The sequence below is a fragment of the Sciurus carolinensis genome, chromosome 1 (assembly GCF_902686445.1).
Source record: "Sciurus carolinensis chromosome 1, mSciCar1.2, whole genome shotgun sequence".
NCBI lineage: Eukaryota > Metazoa > Chordata > Mammalia > Rodentia > Sciuridae > Sciurus > Sciurus carolinensis.
Window position 1 is genome coordinate 40,652,549 of NC_062213.1, and position 18,203 is coordinate 40,670,751.

At 35.2% G+C, this 18,203-nt stretch overlaps 1 protein-coding gene across 7 annotated transcripts in view; it reads right to left on the reverse strand.

Annotated features, from left to right (window-relative positions):
• The window catches only part of Mtdh (metadherin), a 63,156-nt gene that overhangs the window by 36,211 nt on the left and 8,742 nt on the right, over positions 1-18,203 (reverse strand). For all 7 annotated transcript variants that reach the window (XM_047541162.1, XM_047541132.1, XM_047541158.1 and 4 more), the window contains exon 2: positions 12,492-12,593. In XM_047541162.1, the coding sequence (XP_047397118.1) occupies positions 12,492-12,593 (102 nt within the window). The remainder of the gene's footprint in view (positions 1-12,491; positions 12,594-18,203) is intronic.

Genomic DNA, 18,203 nt, shown 5'->3' on the forward strand with positions numbered 1-18,203 from the left:
TAAAAGGTATTTCAGTACATTCTCAACAGAATCTCTACTTTGAATGCTTTATGATCAGCACTGATATACAAGATGAAGAAAATAAATTTGTACTTTAGGAAGTCTGTTGAGCATTAGAAATGAAAGATATTACGTGAAGCAAATTACCCTTAATCAAAACTTACAACATTATTTGAAACATGTATCATTTAATACATCAAAAATAACCCTAAAAATCTGTGTATAAAGCAAGACTTTTAGTACTGGCTTCCAGTAGAATTTCATATTTTGTCTTATCTCATTTTATATATATGGTACAGATATTATAAAAATTTTATACTATACTAGTCCATTAAAAAAGAAATGTGTCCATATTATATGTTAAATATGTGTATACATATATGATCATGTATATGTATGTACACAAAACATACAAAACTCCTAAAAGAATTAGTTAAATCGACAATGAATGCACATCTATACAATACATATTTGGTGGCTTGGGACTTAATATTTGTACCTTGAATAGCAAATGGTTCCATTCTTTTAAAGCTAAACTATGAAAACCTTTGATAATAATTAGATCCATTACTGGTACTTTCTAAAACCTGTGAAGAATATACACAAAATGAGGTGCATTGATAATTCCTTATGAAATTATGATGAAAATGAAGTAAATCTGGAGAATTATAAAATCTCATTAGAAGGAGCACCAGTACTCAGTTGAGAATCCACGTCTGGGATATACATAACATACTTAATTACTTGAGGAAGTATGCCAAATACAAAGATGTGGATTAAATAAGCTGCTTGCTTTTTTTTTTTCCTTTTGCTTTGTTTTGTTTTTGGGGTCCTGGAGAGTAAATTCAGGGGTGCTTAACCACTGAGTTACATTCCCAGCCCTTTTTTATACTTTAATATTTAGAAACAGGGTCTCACCGAATCGGTTAGGGCCTTGCTAAGTTACTGAGTGAGGCTGGCTTTGAACTTGGGATCCTCCTGCCTCAGCCTTATGCATGTCAAGCAAGCACTCTACCATTAAGTCACATCCCCAGCCCACCTAGAAAGATTCTTGCAGAAATTAAAATAGTAGATTTTAATCTCCCTCAACATCAGCAAGTCCTTCTGCAAATCAGTCAGAAGATTCTACACTTTTGGGGGTATTTTGAACAAATGGATTCACAAGAAAGACTTAAAAAATTTTTTTAAAAACTGGTTTATAGCTATCTCTTACATAGTTCTTAGTAATTAACTCATTTAATTGTCAAAATAACCCTGGAAGATGCTATTCTCTCCACTTTGTAGATGAGAAAAGGGAGGCACAAATGATTTCTAACCAACCTAAGTTCATATAACTAATGCTAGAGCTGGAATTAGACCTCGGACACTTGTGTTTCAGAATCTGGGTTGCTAAGCTTTTTTTTTTTTTTCTCTTTCTCTTAGAAAACTGTTTCCAACACTGTGAAGATATAAGAACTTTCACATCCAATAAAAAATGATTCTTAATAATATAACAGTCATGTAAAAATTTAAGAATATACTCTTCATTGCATGAGTTTCCTTCAAGAACCAGGTTATCTTCTGATATCCTGTTAAACATTCCTTAACCCTGATGGAATGGATGAAGTCTAACTTTTCCCCCAAATTATCTGCTAAATAGACAATTTGTCATAATAATAAAAAATAAATAGATTAAGAACATTTAATTTTTAGTAGAAGAAAAATGTGAAGCTCAATTGTAAAAGTTGGTTTACTTTAGGGTTAGGGATGTAGCTTAGTGGTAGAGTGCTTCCCTGGCATGCATGAGGTCCTGGATTTGATTACCCCTCTCCAAAGTTGGTCTACTTTATAAATATTTTGCTACAATATAATCGATGAATTTTCTTTATAGAATAAAATGTGATTACCACCTTGCCCTTCCTGAAATGGAAACATATGGTTTTTCAATCTGCAAGTGGTTTTAACTGCTCATTATCAGTTTTCTTGAAATAATAATGAATGAATTTCAAGCATGGTACTATGTCTACAACTTTGTCTTCCTAACTCCCCAATTTTATTTATTTTTTGGTTTTCCTAATCAAAGCAGCCCCCTCCATTAGCATTTTCTCCTGTTACACATATTTAATTACACAGAATACTGGGCTAATTTACTATAGCATATTATTACATGCATATAATTTGATTAAATTCAATCCCTGGTATTGCCCTCATCCTCCCCTCTTCTCTTCTCCTAACCTCCTTTCTCAACGCTACTGATCTACTGATTCTATTTTCATAGGATTCCCCTTTTTTCTTCCCTTCTTTTTCTCTAGTTTCTACTTATGAGAGAAAACATATTTGTCTTTCTGAGCCTGGCTTATTTTAACTTGATGCACTCCAGTTTCATTCATTTTTCTGTAAATGTCCTAATTCTGTTCTTCCTTATGACTGAATAAAACTCCACTCTATGTATGTATGTATGTATAAATGTGTTTGTGTGTGTGTATGCTGGTTCAATAATTTGGCTACTCTGAATTGTGCTACTATAAACATGGAAATGTATGCATCTCTAAAGTACACTCTAATTTTTTTGGATAGATACCATTTTTAGTTTTTTGAGGAAACTCCATACTGATTTCCACTGGCTGTACTACTTTACACTCTCACCAACAGAAAAGTTCCATTTTCCCTGGATCTTCGCCAGCATTGTTATTTGCATTATTAAAAAAAAATTCATTGGTGCATTACAATTATATATAGTAGTGGGAATCATTGTTATGTATTCATACAGGCACACAAATGTTATTGTATTCTTATTTTTTTGGGGGGGGGGTACTGTGGGTAGTGGGTATTAAACTTGGGGCACTCAAACACTGAGCCACATCCCCAGACCTGTTTTTGTATTTTATTTAGAGGCAGGGTCTCATTGAGCTGCTTAGCACCTCGCTTTTGCTGAGGCTGGCTTTGAATTTGCAATCCTACTGCCTCAGCCTTCAGAGCCCCTGGGATTACAGGCATGTGCCATGGCACATGGCTGTTATTGTATTCTTGAAAATTGCTATTCTGATTGGAATGAAATGGAATCTCAGTGTAGTTTTGATTTGAATTTCCCTAGTGGGGGAGATGTTAAACATTTTTTCATATAATTCTTGGCCATTTATATTTCTTCTTTTGTGGAGCAGTTCATTCACTATTTAATAAACATTTTTTTTTTTTAAACTGGTGTTGAGTTTTTTTGAGTTCTTTAAATATTCTAGATGTTAATTCTCTGTCAGAAGAGTACCTGCCAAAGATTTTTCTCTCATTCTGTAGGTTCTCTCTTCATGTTGTTATTTTCTTTGCTGTGCAGAAACTTTTTAATTTGATGTGATCCCCTTTATTGATTCTTGGTATTATTTCCTGAGCCACAGGAGTCCTATTGAGGAAGTTGCTGCCTACACCTATGTTGGAGTGTTTTCCCTATGTTCTCTTCTAGCAGTTCTAGTGGTGGTTTTTATTCATTTTTTTCCATATTAAAAAAAATTACAAATAGATCTGTGTGAATAGCATTTATCATTAGTTGCTCACAAAAATAGTTATGTATTTCACTACTGAAAGAGAATCTACTAAGTTCCCCACGTTGTAATGTTAGAAACACTGGTACTTTATCCCTCCCAGACAGTGTAATTTGCTCTGCTACTGATTTATTTATATCATCAGCAATGTTTTTTATGTTGCATCCAACTGTATGTGCTGATGAAGGATTATGTTTGTTTTTTTGTCATATTGTTTTCTGCTAATCTTACCACGGCAGAAAGAACAAAAGTTTCCCCACAGTATGTCCCTTCCTATTTAAACAAGAAACCTTAAGAGAGGCATCTAAGCACTTGTAATATTTAGAAAAATGTCACAGAGAATACCACATAAATAAGCATTTCTAAAAGAGCTATAAACTTTATCTTCATATTCTGGATGCTCAGAAATTTTGTTAAATGGAATAGTTTCAGAATACCATTAGCTAATATTTCAAGGCATGGTATAATTATGCCTTAATGAAAGTAGAAATATATTTCTATTTAAAAATCTTTCTTGTTTTCAAATTTTTTGGACCAATTAATCAGATCTAATTAAATCATCATAGCCTCACGATGATGTAGCTGATGTTTTTTTCTATAGAAACAGTATTCACTCTCATTTTTCAGTTGTTATACTTGCATTATTATCATTTGCCATCTGCAGCTTCTTTGCAGTCTATTTATAAAGGTCAGTTTAGCATAAATGGGGTAATACAATCAGTTAACCCACTGAATTAAGCACACAAAAATCACAATCTGTCACAATATGCTATTGAACAAATGAGCAGAAAAGGGCACCACTGTAAACCTTTTTAATTGTAGCTTCCCATTTTTCTCAGGGTACCTCCCACACAACATCTTATTACCACCTCTAACATCCTAAGTGAGGGTGCCAACGAGTAGACCTATATAAATATGCATAAAGCTTATTTTTTGATAAAAAATTAAGTACCAATAAAAAGCCCAATATTTTTTTCCTTCATTCCAATGGATCTTTTGTGCATTCCATTTTAGAGACTATAGCCTTAAAGCACATGCTGAAGAAGTCAGTTCTAGGATTATTAAGTAATTTGAATTCATAACATTTAAATATAAGAAAATTATGAGATTTTTTTTTTTTTTTGCGGCACTGGGGATCGAACTCAGGGCCTTGTGCTTGCAAGGCAAGCACCCTACCAGCTGAGCTATCTCCCCAGCCCATGAGATGGTTTTTTACAGGGAAAAAAAAAAAAAAAAAAAAAAAAGAAGCCAGGTAGGTGGTGCACATCTATAATACCAATTATTCAGGTGGCTGAGGTAGGAGGATAGCAAGTTTGAGGCTAGATTGGGCAGCTTAACAAGACTGTTTCAAAATAAAAAATTAAGGACTGGGTATGTACCCAGTGGCAGAGCAATTCCCTGAGTTCAATATCCAGTACCATTAAGTATTTGACAAAATTAAATGGTTAGTGCAACTTATTTTGAAAACTTTTAACAACTGCCATTTGACAATGAGAATCACTGCTTTAGACTGAATTTCATCCACTTTCTGCCCAAATAAACATGGCATATTTTACTCCCTATTTTACATTGCTCCATGTTTTGGCATTTTTTTCCCTCACTTATCTCCAACATATACACAAATTGGGATTGGTTAAATGATAGTATGGATGGTTCAATATAACATGCTATTTATATTTCTCCACCAGCAGTTCTCAATCTTGTTAACTTGTGACACAATGTCAGAAGGTAATTGTGAAAAATGTCACAAATACATCTTTTTATAGTAAAAAGGTTTGCTGGACATAGTAGTACATGCCTGTAATCCCAGCAACCCAGGAGGTTAAGGCAGACAATTATCGAGTTCAAAGCCAGCCTCAGCAGCCTGGAAAGACCCTGACTTAAGATAAAAAAATAAGAACTGGGATTTAGCTCATTGGTAAAGTGTCCCTGGGTTCAATGCCCAGCACACACACACCCCACCGAAAAGCATAAAGGTTTATAAACCTCCCCATGCTCCGCCTTTTTGGGTGGGGGACAGTAGTGTGTGCTTTAAACTAGATTCAAGATTATTTTATTCAACGATACTACTTTGATATTTCCCAGAACAGAAGTAGTAGTAGTAGAGTTGCAGGTAAAGGGAAGTAACCACATTTTGCACTGTATCTCCTGCTCTGTTTTTTTCATAGTACTTACTACTGACATTAGAGATTATGCTTGTTTTTTAGTTTCTCCACTAAGCTTCACTAGAGTAGAGAATCTTGTTTAACTAACCACTGCATTCCTGGTGTCTGGAACAGAACCTTGCATAAAGGTTTTCAATCAGTGTTAGGTTAATTGTGAGTGTTGACTGCATTACACACAGTGCTGGCTAGCTCTCACTCTGACCCCTTCACTCAAAGATTAAGTCTATATTTGCATATCTGACCCATCATTCAAGCCACTGAATCACTTCAACATGTCTGCTGAGGGCTCATAGAGCATGGCATACCATATAAACAACACAACTATCAATTCATAATCTTAAAAAATTGCCAGAGCATATCAAAACACCCCAAATAATGAAACATTTGAATAAATCCAAAGACTATTGTACAGTTTAAACCAGGGGTAGCAAAAAACTATGATAGTAAATATTTTAGGCTTTGTAAATTAAAAGGCCTGTGTTGCAACTAACTTTTAAAAAAATTTTTAGTTGTAGATGGACACAATACCTTTATTTTGTTTATTTAGTTTTTTTATGTGGTGCTGGGGGGTTGAACCCAGTGCCTCACACATGCTAGGCAAATGCTTTAACCACTGAGCTACAACCCCAGCCCTGTTGCAACTAATTTAACTCTTTTTTTTTTGGGGGGGGGGGGTGTGCTGGGGATAGAACCCAGGGCCTTGTGCTTACAAGGCAAGCACTCTACCAACTGAGCTATCTCCCCAGCCCCTAATTTAACTTTTTTTATGGAGTAAAAAGCAGTCGCAGATAATAAAGTGTGGCTGTGTTCCAATAAAACTATTTACAAAAACATCCAGAGAACCATATTTGTACATAGTTTGTGAAGTCCTGGTTTTAAACTATACTTTCTAAGATGTATTATGGAAGGTAAAACAGAAATGTATGTAAGCCCTCTGAGCATATCAGTTTTGCTAAGAGTAGCTCTAGTAGTTGACACTTGTTTCAAAGTATGCTGCCTTGGAATTATTTTGGTTTTGACCTTCCAGACTCCCTCCTGGAGCAACAATTCTTCAACTTCTTGGTTACAGCCCAGTCATCTTTTTTTTTGTTGTTGTTAATTTTCCTTTTTACTTGTACCTATATTATAATTTTTCTTTAACATATATGTTACAGACCAGTCTTTTAGACTTTTAAAATGTATTGAGAAAGTAGAGAGCCTTTGATCATGTGGGTTATAATTATCATTTTTAATCTAAAAAATTGAGACGTATTAATGTATTTCAAAATAATCATAATAAACTAGTTATATATTATGTAACTAAACCTATACAAATGTAAGCTATATTTTCTAAAACAAATTCTGGCTATGTGTTCCTGTGAGTATACACGTGCGTGTACAAACACACACACTCTTACACTTTTCTGTAGTGCTGAGTTTGAACCCAGGACCTTGGGCATGCTAGGCAAGCAATCTACCACCAAGCTATATCCATCCACAGCTGACACAGATATACAACTGGAAAAGGGAGGAGTATTTTAGTATTTTCAGATAATAATGGGTATTCTTCCTTGATATCACAAGAGAGATTAGTGGTGTCCAGGGTTGGAGATGAGTGGGTAGAGGGGAAAATGGGGACTGACTGCCTATGGGCACAGATTTCTTTTTCAAGTAAGGAAAATGTTCTAAATGTTCTATTAGATTGTAATGGCTATATAATCCTGTAAATATTTTAAAATTATACACTTTAGAAAACTTTATGAGATATCTCAGAATAAATCTGCTTAGCAAAAAGGAAAGAAAAACAATGTGGCTGGTGCTGAGAAGGGGTTAAGAAGTAAGAGATCAGACTGGTGTTCAAGTTCAAGACTGTGGAGTGTTTTCTAAGAGCAATGGGAAGGTATAAAGAGTTTTAAAGTAAGGGAAGGAAAAAAATATTACATCAAAACTAGTTTTAAGTTATTCCAACATGGAATCTGAAAATGCATCAATGCACTTTCCATGCTCTACCACATTAAAATCCATTGGTCCATCTTGCACTTTCAATCTTTTATGCATGATTTTGTAATATGCAAGTTGCATTGATTAGTTAGAAAATATTGGTTCACTGAGTTATGCAGATCTTCCAAAATTTAAGACATTCCATTATAAATTCTTTTTTTTTTTAAGTCACATTTGTAATATCACATTTGTAATTTCTGATGACACCTTTAAGTACTGAGAAGTTGTCAAGGTCATGGCAGCAGATACAAGTCTTCCATATTTCTAATTTTCACTCAGAAACAAATCATTTTATTATTTGCAACAAATACTATCTGTTCTTCTCCTTGAAGTGACAGAATAACTGTTGTTTATTCTGAAGAAAATGTACGCAAATACCCAAGTTTGCATACCCAGGGCTATTAATCATTCTTTTAAGTATAAACGGAGTAACATGAAATAAGTGCTAATTCAGTTTACAACTCACTGTACAAGTGTTTTTGCTTAACCACTTTCCTTCAGTATGCATCATATTCTACACATATATTCCACTTTATCATATAGAATAGTTAAAAACCATTGTATTTAACAATCAAGATTTAATAAAATCAATCAGCTGTATTGCTTTCTTAGTAACAACTCTTAAAGTCTCCCTTTAAACTGTGAATAAATGGCAGTAAAGAATACAATGATGGGCTGGGGAGATAGCTCAGTTAGCAGTAGTTTGGTATCACTGCCTTGATTCAGAGTAAAGAGTTAGCAGCTTTATCTGCTAATCCTTTTGTACCATTAATTAATGTAAGACATCAATACTGTAAAAAAAGGCAAATAACATCTTAATTATTATGAAAATAATTCTGTTCTGGGGATCCAACAAAAGGCTTACTGGGGCCCCTTCCCAGGGGTTCACTGAGACTGCATGAGAGAAACTAAAAGAGCATTACTTACTAGATCTTGGGCAATTTTCTCCAGCCCACACTGGGGATTGAAACCAGGGGCACTCTACCACTGAGGTACATCCCAGACCTTTTTATTTTTAAATTCTGATAGGAGACAGGGTCCTGCTAAGTTGTCAAAGCTGGTTTCAAACTTCTATCCTCTCGCCTCAGCCTCCCAAGTAGCTGGGATTATAGTAATGCACCACCATACCTGGCTGATTTTGGGCAATTTGCTAAACTCTTTTTACTAAGCTATATAGGGGAAAAATGATATTCTTTTCTTCCAGAGTTGTTCATCAGAATTAAGGGATAGAAAAGTATTTTGTACATTGTATAGCATCATAAAATTTGTAGCATATATTTAATAATGCAAGATATTAGGATTTCAGTGGATACTACTGACTTCATCTTAAACAACCTTGTAGTAACAAATTTTATACATTTTGCTTCTGCTGTTTTCCTTACTAGCCATATTTCTACTTCTACCTTAATAATCACAGATGCAAAACTGACTCTTAATCACAAATGTTGCTACCAGCTGAACATTTCTGTGTTTATCATATCCCCATCCCACCCTGACCTGTTAAGGTTTTCCCATATGTTTGAATATGCTCATTTGTTTTATCTGCAAAAAGTCTAATTGACCTCCCTTGTTTCCCTTCTAAAATTGGCCTCCCCACTTCTACTTACTGAAATCCTATCATCCTTAAGAGTCCAAGTCAGTCCATCTTTTCTGGCTATCCAAGTAGAATAACTTTTCTTCTCTGAATACCTAGAGCTTAATGTCTTATGTTATCAGATATCTTCCTTTTGTTTGCCTTTCCTTACCAAGACTGTAATGTCTCTGAGGGTAAGAGCATCTTACATTTCTCTTTATTCCTTTCAGCATCCAGTGGCACAATGCATTCTGCCTGGCTAATGAACTTGTGTGACCTCCTCTACTAGAAACTAGCATCAAAGAGGCACTTACCTTCATATCCAAATAAAGATTTTGAAAACAATGAAAGTTTAATCTGCTTTATAGACTTAAGCTCTCTGGCTCTTCTCGTATACAGTTTCTGAACCAAGTTTTATCTACAGGCTTACTAAAATGACAAGGCAAGGTAATAATATAGCACAAGATGCAATTTTTACTCTCTGGGCAAATATCATACTTTTCAAAGTGCCCAAGATGTGGCTCTGAGAAGAAAATGAAGATATGATAATGTATATTAAGGTGTATGTATGAAACCTAAAATATTTCTTTATAAAGAATGGGAACAAGTCTAAAAAGCATCATCTATGTAAAACATACAGTGTAGCAATGAACTGAAATGAATTACTTGGGCTGAACCAAGTTGAAAGCATAGATGCAGGATGGCAAAAAAGGAACACTACCCATTTTTATTATTGGTCAACAAGTGAAATAAAATACATAACAAACCAAGATAGAAGCTTTGTACTAAAAAACAAACAAACAAAAAAACTCCCAGCAACTGAAAGGCAGTACTGTGCAATGATAAAAAGAACATGGGTCCTGGCATTAGAACTAGCTGGGTTCAAATCCTAGTTCAAAAACGGTATGAAACTAATAAAAATACAAAACTGCTCTACTTCGAGGCTTTGGAGTCCTTATTTGTAATGGGACTGTTACTATCTGGAAGTTGTGAGGATTAGATAGGGCAGTAAAAATACAGACACTGAACTTAGATGGGTCTGGGTTAGAAATGATCACCTTTCATAGTTTAGGTGACTTATGTTTCAGGTTTCTCATAAGTTTGATACCATCTCTTCGCATTGTTGTGAGGATAAATAATGAATATAAATCATTTAAAAATGTCTACAAAGTCTAAAAGTACACCTACCAAGTGCTCAATAAATTGTGCCTACTAGGGGCTGGGGAGATAGCTCAGTCGGTAGAGTGCTTGCCTTGTAAGCACAAGGCCCTGGGTTCGATTCCCAGCACAAAAAAAAAAAAAAATGTGCCTACTAGATATACAGGTAAATATATTCATACATATCTCACTTTGCATAGTCCCTGCTGTATTACACTTAATAAATGTCCACTATTATAATTATTTCCCAAAATAAATTTTAGAATTACAAACTTTAAATTGAATTTTATATCCTGTTATAGCCAATCTGTTTATAATTAATCAGATTAATGATAGCTCAATAATTAAACTATAAAATTTTCAGGACAATTCAGGGAGAAGCAGAATTAAATAGAAATGCTTACTAATAGAGAAAAAGCGTAGGAACAAGAAAATAGTAGGGGGGAGACATGTAAATCTACACTAGGAATATCTATTCAGTGTAAACACAATCTGTAAGTTATGCTCTTATTTGTTAGAGCAAATAATTTATTATTCACTTTTCTGCCAAAAGCAAAATCAGACATAAATTTAATTATTTCCCACAACTATCCTTCATTTCAAAGTCATTCTACTTGCAGCTATCTTGGCTCTATACCAATTTTACTGGGTTACAGTGGGAGAACTGATGTCACCAATTCTTCAAAGACATTCTTGAAACTGCAAGTATTAAGAAATGGTAGCAACAATGTTATACTACTATTCCATGGGGCTGGGAGCTGTTGCATTCTGGCTTCTTAAAACACTTACCCTCCTGCAGTTGTCACTAACCCAAATGGGTAATGAACGGTTGAAAAAAAGGGGGTGGGTGGAATAATGGCAATTCAATGTACAAAAAGAAATTCCCTCACCTCAAAAGTAACCACGTTAAGATTGTTGGTATCAGACCTGCTATTATTCTCCCTCTCCCACACCATTTTACAACCCAGACTGTCAGTCTGTAAATATCCCAACCAGCTATTGGTCCACTCGTCAGCCTGTGAACATTCTCGGCAGTCATTGGTCCACTCATCAGCCTGTGAACATTCTTGGCAGTCATTGGTCCAGATTGTCAGTCTTCGAACATCCTAGCCAGTCACTGGTCCACTCATCAGCCTGTGAACATTCTTAGCAGTCCTTGGTCCAGATTGTCAGCCTGTGAACATTCTCATCAGTCACTGGTCTTTTATTAGCCTGCGAACTACTTAAGAATAGCTCCCCCGCCATTTTCTCTCTCTCTCCTCCTCGCTTTGATGCTCTCTCCTCCTGGCTTTCTCTCTCTCTCTTATATGCCCAGGCTCTCTCTCTATTCCTCTCACTTTCTCTCTCTCTCTCTCTTCCTGCAAGGAGACACTCTGCCTGTTTGCTTAATAAACTCTCTTACATGAGTTTTCTTGTCTGAAATGGTTTGGGTGCTTTAAAAGATCTTATTTATTTTGCCTAATTCCAAACTAGAATAAGTCAAGTAAATTTGGGCCAGTTCTAACACCAGCTGCTAGAAAATAAGATTTCAGGCAGGTACCATTTATGGGTATTACACTGCCTATTTTGGAAAACTTCACATCCAAAATGATATGTTCATCCAAATGTTTTAATAACTTATTGTCCTGTGCACTGAACATTTGTTAAATAAAGCCAAACTGTCCAATAAATGAAACGATTAAGTTTCCATCATGACAGAAATCTACTTTAACATTTAATACCACTGGACAAGTCTCAAGTTTTTTTTTAATACTACAAGTACAATATCAATAAAGGGAATACAACTCTAGTTTTGAAAAAGAAATAACATAAGTCTGGAACCTTACTCATACAAAAGGTGTTCGTCATAAATTATGTTTGGCATGATGAATAGTTACTAATACCGTGGCAATATTTAAATATTTAGTGACACATCCTTTAAAACAAAAAACCAAAAACAGAACCCAATAAACTTTCACCACCCATCCAATATGATTCACATTTACAGAGTTTTCCTTAAATGGAAGATACACATATAATCTTGTGAAACAGTAAAGCATCATTTTCATATGTAACTCTCCTTATTAAAACCTTGCATCTAATTTCATACATTTCCAAACTTACCTTTTCATTTTTTTTGTCTGTCTCTGGTGGCTGCTTTGTTGTTACACTTCTAGGAGTTCGCACAATTTCATCCTCACCCACTTCCACAGTTCGTCCATTTGGCTGCACACGCAACAAGAAAACATCATGTATCAAACTGGTTGGCAGATCAAACCACACTTAGGAAACAATGTATCAATGTATACTCCAATCAAAATCTAGCCGCTTACCTAAATTAACAAGGTTGCTTTGTATAGTAACATTATTTAAGACTTGACAGACCAGCTGTTCCTAGTGACAGTGTTTAAGGATAATGAACTTATAAACAAAATTCTATACCCCGAGTTTTTTGATCTCACCTAGGTATCAGTCCCTCTAAACTACAAAGTAGAGGCACTGAAAAGATCTAAACTATACTTGCACCATGACCACCAATTAGCCATGTAATCAGAACATTTCATAATCTGACTCTTATTTCTACTTCTATAAAATGACAGGTTTGTTCTAATAAAAAGTTACCCAACTTTTTTTGTTTTGTACTTTGGTACTGGGGATTGAACTCACAGTACTAACCCTAACCCTGACCCTGACCCTGACCCTAACTCTAACCACTGAACTAAGTACCATACCCCCACTACACTTTTTGAGACAGGGTCTCTCTAAATTACTTAGGGCCTAAGTTACTGAGTCTGGTCACAGACTTTGCACTCCTCCTGCCTCAGACTCCTGAGTTGCTGGGATTACAGGCATGTGCCAACCAGCTCAAAAACATTTTAAAGGGCCAGAGAGAAAATATTTTAGGTTTTGTAGACCACACAGTCTCTATTGCAATAGAGTTCAATAACTCTTCCACTGTAGCACAAAAAATAGCCTCAGATGATATTTAAAGGAATGTTAGATGATCTCTAAAAGTACCTGTACAATTTAATGGCTCTACTGTTCTGGAATTACGTAGCTTTACCAATTCATTGCCAAAGCCTAAAAAGGTTACCTCAGGTTTCCTAACATTCCTAAAGTCATAGATAGTACTTTTAGAGGTGTTCATGAGTAGAATAATGTGTGTGATGTCCAAATTTGGCTTTTATCCAGAATTTTTTTTTCTTTTCAAATAAATATTTCTGAGTCCCATCAATGGAAACGTACATAGACTGGTAAATCTGAAGAATGGGGCCCAGGTATTCCTATTCTAACCTTCTTTCTGAATCCTATCACTTCTTTCCACTTGTGCACTCCCCTCATATTCAACACAATAAAGTTAATAAATCAATATGCTAGTTTTAAAAGCTTTACTTCCAGTTTTTTCAGAATAGAATTTGCTAGAATGCCTACTCATTATAATACAGCTACACTCAAGAAAAGAGTATGAATGTTCAAAGTTTCTATAAAGTGATTTTATATGGATTTGTTAAAAAAAAAAATGGATGTGGTTGCAAAGAGACCATTTATATTTTGAAACTCAATTTGTAGGCTTTCCGAAGATTTGTGACATAAAAACCAAAACAAAAGCAGTCTTTTAGGTGATTTAATTCCTAATTAATCAAAATTTAATCTGCGGGTCTTGAGCAATTTGTTAAACCAGACTGCTAACACCACAATCAGATTTCCTCACTCTTGATTTAGTTTTCTTTCTTTTGTGCTGTTTTGCCACTTTTTAGTGTTACCTCTTCTAATCTTCCTTTCTGTATTTGTGTATATCCATGCGGTGGAGGGAGATAGTACATGAAGAAACCTCAGTAAGACAAGTGGACTTATGGATGGATCTGTATTAGGAATTTAAAACTGTTTAACTCTACTTTGTGATATCATCATCTTACTTGTCTAGTCTCAGGTGTTTTTTTTTTTTTTTTTTTCCCTGTTCAACAGAGATGGATCTTACAGTGTTGCCCAGGCTGGCCTCAAACAATCCTCTTCCTCACTCTCCCAAATAGCCGGGACTATAGGTGTACACTGTCACATCTAGCTGTCAGGCTACTTCTTAGTTCACACTATCCTCTCTAGCCAAACTTACCTTTTCTGATATACTTTGGTTAGCCTCATCTACGTAAGCCTTAAACTAACTGAATGATTTTGTAGCTTCAATACCACAACTTATTTCTTCAACTGACAACTCACAAGGGTTACAACTGCAAAATTTCATTTAATTAATCCCTTCAGTAAACCGTCCGTCACGGTCACTTATATACCATCTCCATTTAACTCATGTAAATGACTAGTGAGTTATTTAAATTTATTTACTAAGGGATAAATGATGAGAAATTATATGGTCAAAGATGTCTTTAAAATTTGTTGATGGAGTTCCCCAAATGAAAGATAAAGCCACCTTTCCTTTCCAAAAAATACAAGTCTGAAGTCCTCCATCAGTGACCAACAATACTCTTACAATTTGGGACAGTCAGCTTCCATTTCATACTCTGAAACAATCAGTGTGCCAGAGGTGCTCATGTGCTCCTACAATGTGCCAAGTTTAATTCTGTCTTGTCTTTGTAACATCAACCTATGCAATGTCTACAACTGCAGCTGTTTTCTCTGGTCTTATTATAAACCTCTGTTTTCACTAACCCTGGGGATTTATATAGTTCTCACCACTACTGGGACTCCAAAAGTCATTAACAACCCACCCCCAACACACCTGATACCATGAAACAATAAGCCTCTTATCCCAAGAGTGAAGCCCATGGAATTCTTGGGTAGCAGGAACAAATAACACAGTACAGTGGCTGTCCTATCCAACAGCAGCACCAATCATGTTCAATCAATTCTGTCACTAGCTGGTCTAAAGAACCCTGTCTTGGAAATTAACCATACTAAATTGGCAGATCTCTAAATCAGAACATATTATGCAGATCTACTCAAATGAAAAGGAAATAACTGCAAACCAACACTTATCTAATGTGTCTGCCCTCGTGCCTGTCGATATGAGTTTTATATGAAAATATTGTTTTCTCTTATTATGGAGCTTTGTATTTATTTACTGGATTTCTACAGATTAGCAGAACATGGGCCTCTCTTTAAAACCCAGTTTTAAATTCTCTGGAGAGCTTTAAGGTGTTCCCTTCCAGAGCCAAAATTAATTCATATGTGGTAAACAATCTATATATTTAAGACCAAAGAGGTCTTTCAAATTTTGTGAGGTTCAACTAGTAACAGTAAAATGATAGAATCATTTCATTTGTATGGATAAACTCCTTACAGGCATCATAATATACCTTATTGTTATAATCCCTCAACTCCCTCCTTGAATTCTTTTTTCAAATTCATGCACAGAAGAACAGATTGTGTGTGTACTGGCAGGGGTGGTAGTAAATCAGAACAAGGATATCTAGCTGACAATCAGAATGGAATGGACAAGGGGACCACTCAGCAGGAGAACTTTATTTCATGATTCCCATTTTCGAGGAAACAAAATTGTTTGTGTTAGTCAATCACTAGTTTATTAATTCCAATTCCAATTTCATAAATATTATTAAGTACTAAGCATTGGACTAGGGACTGTGGGAATAGGAACATACGAAAGCAATCTACCTTGAAGGAGTTAAAGGTTCAAGATGACAAGGTAAAATATAGACTGTTACTTCATCTCAGCAGACTTTACTTGTTAAACTGATTTTAAATTGCAAAAGAATCTATACATGAGGTAAGCATTTAAAAGGTTTAACAATCGACTTGTAAAATGAAACCGTGTGGAACCCTATTTTCACTCAGGTAAGTAAATTCTATTTCTAGCCACAAAATGTAAAGAGCATAAATTACTTGAAACTTTTTAGGTTTAAAATTAGAAGGGTAGTCTACCAACTACCCCCCGTCGCCCCCCTCCCCCCAAAAGGGAATATGAAAAGACCAGGGGTTTTAGAATTGGACAAATCTGGAATGAGGCCCAATACCTACAGTTGGTCACTGTGATTTTAAGCACTTCCCTTGCTTAATCCTCAATTTCAACATTTAGCAAATACGAGATATACTTGCCATACAGGTTTCTCACCAAATGAGAGAGCACGTGAAAGCATACTTGCTCAAGAAATAGTTTCTTCCCTTCTAATATCCTTTCTTTTGCAAAGCTATTATGGTCCACATCCTCTAACCTCAGGTTCAAGTGTTAAGGTCACTTTTATACTAGCAAGCTCAAAATAAATGTTAAGTCCTGGTGGTTAAAAGGGCCTGGATAATCACCCGTCAGGCTCAATGTTCCAGAAACAAATTCTTTTGGTAAGTTAATAGATTACAAATGATAAGAAAATATATCCTCTCAGAGGCTAAAAATAGTTAGGCTTGTTCTACAGACAGCACTCTTATCTTTCTTTTAAAAACACTACTTAGAATCTGTTGCAGTGGCATGTGCCTGTAATCCCAGTGTCTTGGGTCACTGAAGTAGGAGAATTGCAAGTCTGAGACCAGCCTCAGCAACTTAGCAAGGCCTTAAACAACTTAGGAAGATCCTGTCTCAAAAAAAATTAAATAAATAAATAGGACTAAAAACATAGTTCAGTGGTAAAGTACCTATGGGTTCAATCCCCCAGTACCCAGTAAAAAACAAACAAACAAACAAACAAAAAAACCAACAACAGAAAAACCACTGCTTATAGTTCCACTGTTTTCTTAAAAAAAAAAAAAAAAATCACTGACTATTCAATCACATGTTTATTCACCATATACTCAGTAAGCTAACACCACAGTAGGGCAACACGTAGAACCCTTAAAAAAGAAAGAAAAGGCATAATTTCTGCCCTCAAGAAGCTTAGAACCCAGCAAGGGAAGACACGTATACAATAGAACATACTAAAATTAAAGACAAAAAGCATATTCCCCCTTTCTCCCTCTTTTAAAGAGTTTGGGATTTAAAGAAAAGTTGTGAGACCAGGACTGAGATCCCAAATGTGTATTACTAGGCACTGGAGACATAGCTCAGTTGGTAAAGTGATTGCCTTGCATGCACAAGTCCCTGAGTTCAATTCCTGGCTCCACCAAGGGAAAAAAAAAAAAAAAAAAAAACACAACAAACCAAAAATATCAGAGCTGAATGGCTGAATGTGTATTACTGTGGACAAGTTACTACTTCATTAGAATCTTGATTTGCTTAGCTGAAAGTTGTGCATACAGGAGGCAAAGTGTGTATGTGTGTAAAGCTTTGAATATATACATATTCAATATGCATATATACACATATATAATATAATGTATACGTACATAATATTCATTATAAAAAAAAAGCAAGTCATTATGGAAATTCAAAATAGATATTATTACCAGCTGACAAGTAAAACAGTCTAACAATAAATAATAGTTTCTGAGAACTTCCCATGGGCCAGACACCTGTTAGATGCTCCAAATGTATCATTAAAGGACAAGACCAAGTCTTGGTCAATTTCTTTGTTTAGTTGTGAAGAGTTCTGATACCAGATAGAATAATTAGTCATTTTGTTTTAAAATACAAATTATGTATTTCTCTTCTGCCAAACTACATAAAGTACACTTTCAGACATATTTTAAAATTCAACCCCAATTTTAAATTCTTCAGAACTGAAAGAACAATCTTTCAAATAATATCTACAACTAAAATTTTTCTGAATCTTGCTATACATCCTGAGATAGTTGTGAAGATCTTTGTGTTCCCAAACACCCGGCCAAAAGTTTAACTCTTTTTGGGATTCCACACTATCTCTTTGTTTGTTAACAGCATCAAGGATGTTCAGGGCTACTTTTATGGCATGGGGAGATGAAAATCCTGTCATGTGACTG